Genomic DNA, 8,200 nt, shown 5'->3' with positions numbered 1-8,200 from the left:
TTTTTAACATCAGATTGATAATCAAGTAATTGACCAAAAGAATCAATCAGCAAACTAATCATTAGTTGCAGCCCTGTTTTAATTGATTCTTGTTTTCACTCTGCTTTTTTGTTTCTGCTTGTACCCTTTTCACTTCTGTGGCACCATTACTGCGCCACCTAATGGTGTGGAATAAGTGTTTCACCCCCTATTATGGCTTCTTCAGCCTCAAGGAGTTTCATCTTTACACTAAAACGCAGCTACCTTGCACATTTACCTAGGTAAAGGTGCAGATACCGTGTTTTGTGTGGATTCCAGATTCATATATTCAGATTAAATAAAAAATAAAATAAGAAGATATTGTAACCATATTACAATAATACAATATTGATTTAAATAATCTCTTATCTCATTTATATACATTTTAGTAAAAAGAGTGTATATATTGGTATACGCTTGTAATTCAATGTTATAAAAAGGTTCAATTCATTTATATAAATGCTGAAATAATTCTGTGCTCTGGTTTAAACTTCAGGACTATGATGGCCTTGTCGTTAGATCTGCCACCAAGGTGACAGCAGATGTTATAAATGCTGCTGATAATCTCAAACTCATTGGGAGAGCTGGGACTGGTGTGGACAATGTGGATGTCGATGCTGCCACCAAAAAGGGCATTATTGTCATGAAGTAGGTGTTCAGCTACACGGATATATATTCTATGAGAGTTTATTTGACCCACTATACCGTTTATTTTACTCCAGCACACCAGGTGGTAACACGATCAGTGCCGCCGAGCTGACCTGTGCTCTGCTGATGAGCCTCTCAAGGCAAGAGGAGTCGGACTATTTGAACATCTCCTCAATAGAAGCCCTAATTAGTCAAGCAAAATGAAATATAAACTGATTTATTCCTGTGGTCTCTAGAAATGTGCCTCAGGCTGCGATGTCCATGAAACAAGGCAACTGGGATCGCAAAAAGGTAGGCAGAGACTCCCATCTGGGAGATGTTTGGATTTTGCACGTATTGCAGTTTAAGTTGCATGGTTGAATCCATTGTTCATCCGGTTGTTAGTAATGAAACATGACAGTTGGTTCTGCGCCGTTCATATTTAGTTGTAGGGGTCTTTGTTTTCCCTTCCACAGTTCATGGGTGCAGAGCTGTACGGCAAAGTGCTTGGGATTGTTGGGCTCGGTCGAATAGGAAAGGAGGTTGCTACACGAATGCAAGCTTTTGGCATGAGGGTGAGTCATGAGTCAAACATGATGAGACTTGTGGGCTTCTGAGATTAAACATTACGAGGCCATTTCTTCTCTTCCTGCTAGACGGTCGGCTATGATCCAATCACTCCACCTGAGGTGTCTGCGAGCTGGGGGGTGGAGCAGATGTCTCTGGAGCAGCTCTGGCCACAGTGTGACTACATAACTGTCCACACCCCTCTCATGCCCGCTACAGTTGGTGAGCTTCACTGTCTTTAACAGGATCACAAAGCAAGCAGCAATAAGCAGACATATGTTGTGTCTTTTTCATTTCTAAGGTCTCCTCAATGATGAAACGTTTGCAAAGTGCAAGAAAGGCGTAAAGGTTGTAAACTGTGCAAGAGGGGGCATCATCGATGAGGAGGCTCTTCTCAGAGCTTTGGAGTCTGGACAGTGTGGTGGAGCTGGACTTGATGTCTTTATTGAGGTGAGATCAAAGCCGGTAATGTATCTCAGTGATCTATGAAGTTTTTTTATGATGTTTTTTCTAATAAAGATTCAAAGTCTCCAGTTGAATTCTGTCAATTATCTGCAGAAATCGTTACTGAATTAAGATAATAATAGTTCATAAGACAAAGGTATGTCAATAGAAATTATAAAGGCAGTCGATATGTGCCATAAGAGCCAGTATGTGTGGCCACCTTCACCAGTCACCAGTCTATCACAGGGCAACAACCAAAGACCACAACCATGCACACACACACACTCATATCTAAGAACAATTTAGAGAAGCCAATTAACTTAACAGTCATGTTTTTGGACTGTTGGAGGAAGCCGGAGTACCCGGAGAGAACCCACACATGCACAGGGAGAACATGCAAACTCCATACAGAAATACCCTTAGCCAGGAATGGAACCCAGAACCTTCTTGCTTTTAGGCAACGGTGCTACCCAGTCCTCTATAATATAGCCTCAAAGATGATTTATATAGATGCTAAACAACAAGGGACCCAGAATGGACCCTTTTGTGACCCCAGTTGTGCATGGCTTTAAAGAGGGCAATGTGTTATTTGCCCTCACTTGAAATTGATTAGACTATCAACTGCTTCCACTGTAGACAATAAACAACCTTAAGGATTTTTGTTGTTGTTGTTGTTGTTGTTTATACTAAAAAACAGAAACAAAACATGTAATGTGGTTCCCTTACAAATAACATCTGTAATGTAGCTTAGCACTTTTGATAACTTGCCTGCAAAAAATTTTCTTAACAGACACATTTTAGATGCGCTGTCTCTGTTTGAAACTATACAGAACATCAAAATAAATCAAACTTGGAAGAGGTGCACATATTGAATTGATGTCATACACCTTCTCAGACTTTCCTTCAGCTGATCCGGGTTTTTATTTTAAATAAAACATTGCTCAGTAAAGAAAAATACCACTGATCAGTTTGATTCAGGAAACCCTACTGTCCCCTACTGTTGATCATTTTACACAATATATCCTTCAACTGGGACAGGATTTTGTGATTGGGTTATTTAACCTTCTGTGCATGTTAAATATTAATATAATAATATACTTATCAGAGGAGAGCCATTCCTTCTCAGAAATCCTGAAATTAGTTGTAGGTTTAAAAACATTTTCCCCCATTCTGCATTATCCAAGCCTGTAGTTCCCAAAATAACCATAAACCCATTTCTTTAGTGCTTGGCCTGAATGATTTAGGGGCCATGACGCAATGTGAGCTCTGCTCAATTATAATTTATTACAATTTTGTGGAAATGGATAAAAAAAAGTTGAATAAGGGTTAATTATTGCAAGTGAAATCTGATGAAAACATTTTCAAAACTGTAATTACAAAACTTTTTGTTTTTTTTGTTCACAGGAGCCGCCTAAGAACCGTCCTCTGGTGGACCATCCTAACGTCATCAGCTGTCCTCACCTTGGAGCCAGCACGAAGGAGGCGCAGGCTCGCTGTGGGGAGGATATCGCTCTGCAGATAGTGGACATGGTGAACGGCAAAAACCTGGTCGGAGCAGTAAGTGCCGCTTGAATCTGTTAAACCTTTTTATTTTTATTTTGCTAATTTAAATGTGTTCTCTAGGTGCTCTAATAAAATCCACAAAACCAATAAACAGATTTATCTTTTTATTTAATGTTGATCTAATAACAGCTGTGGACTGAGGGCCCTGAGGTTTTTTAGGTTAAAGCTGTATCTGTCTGATTGTACTGATTAACCCCAAAAAAAAGATATCTGTAAGCAGAATCTAGTGGAAAATATTCTGCTACTGAGATTTAAACTCTAATAAAACTGGAGTTTAACTTTCAGGGAAATTCACCAGAATTCAGAGTCAGTCTCACAATATGGACATAGGACTCTGAAAGAAGCAATACTATGTCCATACATGGACCTATAAAACAGACAAGTAGTTTAGTGTTTAAACCAATTCTGATGTTTTGATCCTCTCTGTCCTTTTTTAGGTAAATGCTCAGATTTTAGCCGGCACATTCTCCCAGGAGTCTCAGCAGCTGATCAAACTAGGAGAAGCTGTCGGCGCAGTTCTTCAGAGCTGCGCTACATCTAGGAAACCGTTGAGTCATGCTCACATCATCACCCAAGGTAATATTACTGACTGGTCTAACTTGTTTTCATCGAGAGTTATCTGAAAGGTAGAGTAAATCTTTCAAGTGTAAAATTACAGCAGGTTTTTCTTTTACCTCCCTCTAGTGGTGAAATCAGGAAACAGTATTTTATATAGAAAGGACAGATATGTCCAGATCTAGTTTCCTTTTCTGATTTGTCTTTAATGAAGTAAACCTGTCTGCTTTAAAAAGCATTTTTTTTCTGTTCTGCTTCTCATTACAACAAACTGTTATCTGCAAACCAGGAGACTACATGAAGACCTGCGGGGGTTATATGACCTCAGCTGTTCTCGTGGGACTTCTGAACCACGGGTCTGGATGCAGAGCTAATCTCATCAACGTCCTGAGCCTCGCCAAGGACAATGGAATAGTGGTATGAAATTGATCTATGGTTATAAATTCCCAATGGAAGGTATTAAATATGTTTAATTTATAAAACGTGTTCTCAGGTGAATGAGAGTCACTGGGTTACGGAGGTGGCAGCAGCTGGTATGTGTAAGGTTGAGGTTAAAGGAGACGGCTGCAGTTTTAAAGCCACTGGATCGGTTCAAGGAGGCGTTCCTGTCCTGCTGGGGCTGAACGACTGCGTCTTCAGGCAGCCCGTGTCTCTCACTGGAAACCTAATGTTCCTTCAGGCCTCTGCCAGCCCTCAGCTGCTTTCGTCTGTGGCGGGTAAGAAAACACACAGCTGGGTCAGAGTCCACCTAGTAAGGCACATAGTACTGCGTTAGTGCAGGAAAGATTAAGCATAAATCTGCATAACTAAACATGAAAACTGTCTGAAAGCCATGTAAATATAACCAAAAGGTTTTCCGAGCAATTTCCCTGTGTTAAGCTTTTGATGTGTGTTGTTTTTTTTTATGCTTTAAACCTTTGTTTAGAATTAGGGTTTATTTATTTATTTATTTTTTCAGATCTTGACAGAATTTTATCAACACATTTCACCAACTTGTTTAGCCTTAATTATCATTTCAATTCAATTTATTCATATAGCACTAATTCACAACACATGTCATCTCAAGGAACTTTTCAGAGACAATTCAACAAGTTCATACTGTCAGATTGGGTCAAAGTTTTCTATCTAAGGAAAACCAGTAGATCACATCGACTTTTTGACTCGAAAGAAACCCATCACACCAAGCATGCTTGTAGTGAGAGTTGAGAGGAAAAACTCCCTTTTAACTGGAGGAAACCTACAGCAGAACCAGGCTCAGTTTGAGCTGCCATCTGCCGAGGCTGACTGGGGTTTAAGGAGACAGAAGCAGACATAGAAAAAAAGAAAAGAAAAGAAAAAAGAAGAAAAAGAAAAAAGAAGCAGAGATACAAAAGGTTAACCAGCTCTGCAGGTGACCCCTACCAGGAAACACACAGCCAGACAGATGAGCTCCGAGACAGCTCCCATGTCAGAGACTTAAAGAGAGCACATAGACTTAGTCACAGTCAGAAAAACAGGACTACACTGAAAAAACAGGCCGAGCTCCAACATCTATAAATCAGCATTTTGGAAGATTTGTTAATTTTCAAAGAATCATCAGTTGTAGTAAACATATAAAACATGTGCTTTAGGTTCCATATTTGTTTGTAAAGATGTCTGTATAGAATGCACCTAAACTTTTACTCTACTGCTAAAGTTGAGAAGTTTTAAGGGTAGATGTGCTTTCAAAACCATGATGAAACTCTAAATGTTCTTGTTTTTAGTTTCTTCTTCCCCCTCTATTGTTTTCATGCATATCCATTCTCAAAGACTTTTAATTGGGATTGAAGATTGCAGTTAACATTTCTGAATTGCAGTGTTAAACGTTTGTCTTTGTTTCTTAAACTCACACCCACATTTTTTTTCCCCCAATCGTTCTTTGTTTAGGAGTGTTGGCTTCAGAGGGAGTGCAGATTGATTCCTTCAGCGCTCCTGTGGACCATAATGGGGATGTGTGGTATTGTCTCGGGGTGTCGTCTCTCCTGCCAGATCTCGGCGTCTTGAAGTCCTTTGTTAAAGATGCAGCTCAGCTAACGATTTAACTGAAACAGTCCCAGAATAACATTTAGTCTGTGGAAAAACCCTAAACTTCTCAATAGAATTGCATATAAATAATCTTTGTGTTTAGCTTTACATCTAACATGTTCAGTAGTTTCACACTTCTGAGTTTAAAATTATTTTTGATAACATTCCAGTATTTAGTTGTTTGTTCAATTGTAGTAAAAATAAAATAAAATGTCTTGCAAGCGCTGATGACTTTTTAACATTCTCCTTTTTAAAAAGATCTGAGATGGTTTTGAAGTTTATTACATTTCTAATATGTGGTTTATTTTAAGCTGATAATTTATTTGCTTTCTAACTTTGACTTAAATTGAGTAGGAATGCTACAAAAATCTATAAATGAAAAGTTTTCTATGCATTTAGGACTATTAAAAGACATAATGGACATAATGTCTTTTAACATAATGAAAGTTTGAGCTAGAAAATGGCTGAGAATTCTTTAACTTTACATAAGGAAATATGTTATTGTGCAAAATAACACTGGTTGGTTTAGGTAATGGATAGATATACTGTTTTCCACAAGTCAAACTAATTGTCAGAATCTTTCTTTTTTTTTTTCTTTTGGTTAATTTCAACCCTCATTATATTTATTAAACTCAAGAATGAACCACACTGTCTTAAAAGTTTCCTGATAAGGGGAAAATTTAACTTTATGGGTAGCAGTTTACTCTCAACTCTTAAAGAAATTTTAAAATAGAGAAATGTTTGATTTTATTAATTATATGACACAGAGACAAGTTTGCAACAAGAACATTTTCTGTTGGGCAAACTATTAATTTTTTATAAGCTCATTACTCAGGGAGGTTTAGGTTACAAGAAATTTTTAAAAGGTCTTGGTTACAAGACCTTTTAAGAATTAAGGTATGTCTTGATAATGTAGCTATCTGAAATCTTTCAATAAAAGGTTTTAAGTACATTTAATGAAAAATGCTGTCAGATGATTTACACTTGTTTTCCAATATCCAGAAGAGTAATCCTTATTGGTGTTATAGCAACAAACCCTCTTCCTCTTTCAATTCCTGACCTGTGTTTTAGATGTTCCTCTGATATACTGAGGAATTATCTTTGGTTGTCGGCCCTATCAGTCTTTGAGGTTTGAAGGCTTTCTAACAGTCCATCTAATCAACAAGATTCAATTTGGAAAATGCTGGACCACTCTGAAACATCAGTATTATGAGGAAATATCCACCTATATATCAAATGTCTATAGCTGCTTGTCTTGCAGGACTGTGGGCTGCTTGTCTCACTTCTAAAAAGTTAGATTTCAAATACTGCATTGCTCAAAGTCATCATCTCCGTAAACCGAGTCTATTGCAGTTCTTTATATTCAGGAGGAGAAAATGCAGTAAACTAAGATTTGTTGTCCAAGGCAAAAACTACATTATGGGGTCAAAAATTGGGTTTATTACAAAACAAAAAACTTTAATTTTTGGAAACACTATTTTACAAAAGAAATGACATATACCTACTAATGTTTTTCTAAACTCTACGGGAGATTAACCTTATGATGTACGGTGAGGTTTGGGGGGAGATATGAGATATGGCCAGCTCCTCAATCAACCCCTTTTAACTGTAAAATGGCTGGAACACTGTAGTTAAACATTTGAATCAACTATCTCAACAAACTTTTTAATAAAACGCATTGAAAAACAACCGGTTTTTACCAAAGTTCTGACGGACACAAAAGCAATAAGATGATATAAAAAATCAATACAATTGTAAGGGAAAAATCAAACATAAAAAACAAACAAATCGTAATACGATATCAGCACAGTGGAGCAGTGGGTAGCACTGCTGCCTTGCAGCAAGAAGGTTCTGGGTTTGATTCCCGGTCTTTCTGCATGGAGTTTGCATGTTCTCCCTGAGCATGGGTTCTCTCTGGGTACTCCGACTTCCTCCCACAGTCCAAAAACATGACCTGGTTAATTTACCTGTGTAAGTGTGCATGGCGTCCACGGTGTACCCCGCCTCTCGCCCATTGACTGCTGGAGATAGGCACCAATAATACAATATCAGCAGGTAATTGCAAAGGGACAGATGTGCTTTAAAAAGTATCTTGAAAATAATTTAAAAAGCCTGTCTAATATTGGCAGGAATGGATTTCTAGAGTTTTGAAGTCAACTGAAAATGCTTGATAACTTCATCCTTGTTTTTTGGACAACCAAACACAACTGATCCATTGATCTTGGTGCCTGAGAAGGAACTGAAGTCTCAAGTAGGTCATAGAGATATAGAGGTGCGAGTCCTTTAGGCATTTATGTCAACAGGATACTTTTAACCCTTTATAGGGTACTCAGTGAAATACTTTGAAAATCCAAATTTTAAGCCAATAGTGTTATTGGAATCC

At 38.0% G+C, this 8,200-nt stretch overlaps 1 protein-coding gene across 1 annotated transcript in view; it reads left to right on the top strand.

The window, feature by feature from the left end:
• phgdh (phosphoglycerate dehydrogenase) overlaps positions 1-6,042 on the top strand; it is a 9,042-nt gene extending 3,000 nt beyond the window's left edge. The window contains exons 2-12 of the mRNA XM_015388668.1: positions 515-666; positions 741-806; positions 903-957; positions 1,122-1,220; positions 1,302-1,434; positions 1,514-1,662; positions 3,061-3,213; positions 3,657-3,795; positions 4,064-4,191; positions 4,268-4,490; positions 5,680-6,042. Of these exons, the coding sequence (XP_015244154.1) occupies positions 515-666; positions 741-806; positions 903-957; positions 1,122-1,220; positions 1,302-1,434; positions 1,514-1,662; positions 3,061-3,213; positions 3,657-3,795; positions 4,064-4,191; positions 4,268-4,490; positions 5,680-5,834 (1,452 nt within the window). The 3' untranslated portion in view covers positions 5,835-6,042. The remainder of the gene's footprint in view (positions 1-514; positions 667-740; positions 807-902; positions 958-1,121; positions 1,221-1,301; positions 1,435-1,513; positions 1,663-3,060; positions 3,214-3,656; positions 3,796-4,063; positions 4,192-4,267; positions 4,491-5,679) is intronic.
• Positions 6,043-8,200: the final 2,158 nt, after the last annotated feature.

Source organism: Cyprinodon variegatus, unplaced genomic scaffold (genome assembly GCF_000732505.1).
Source record: "Cyprinodon variegatus isolate N-32 unplaced genomic scaffold, C_variegatus-1.0 Scaffold432, whole genome shotgun sequence".
Lineage (NCBI taxonomy): Eukaryota > Metazoa > Chordata > Actinopteri > Cyprinodontiformes > Cyprinodontidae > Cyprinodon > Cyprinodon variegatus.
Note: the sequence above shows the minus strand (reverse complement) of the source record. Positions and strands in the feature narration are given on the sequence as shown.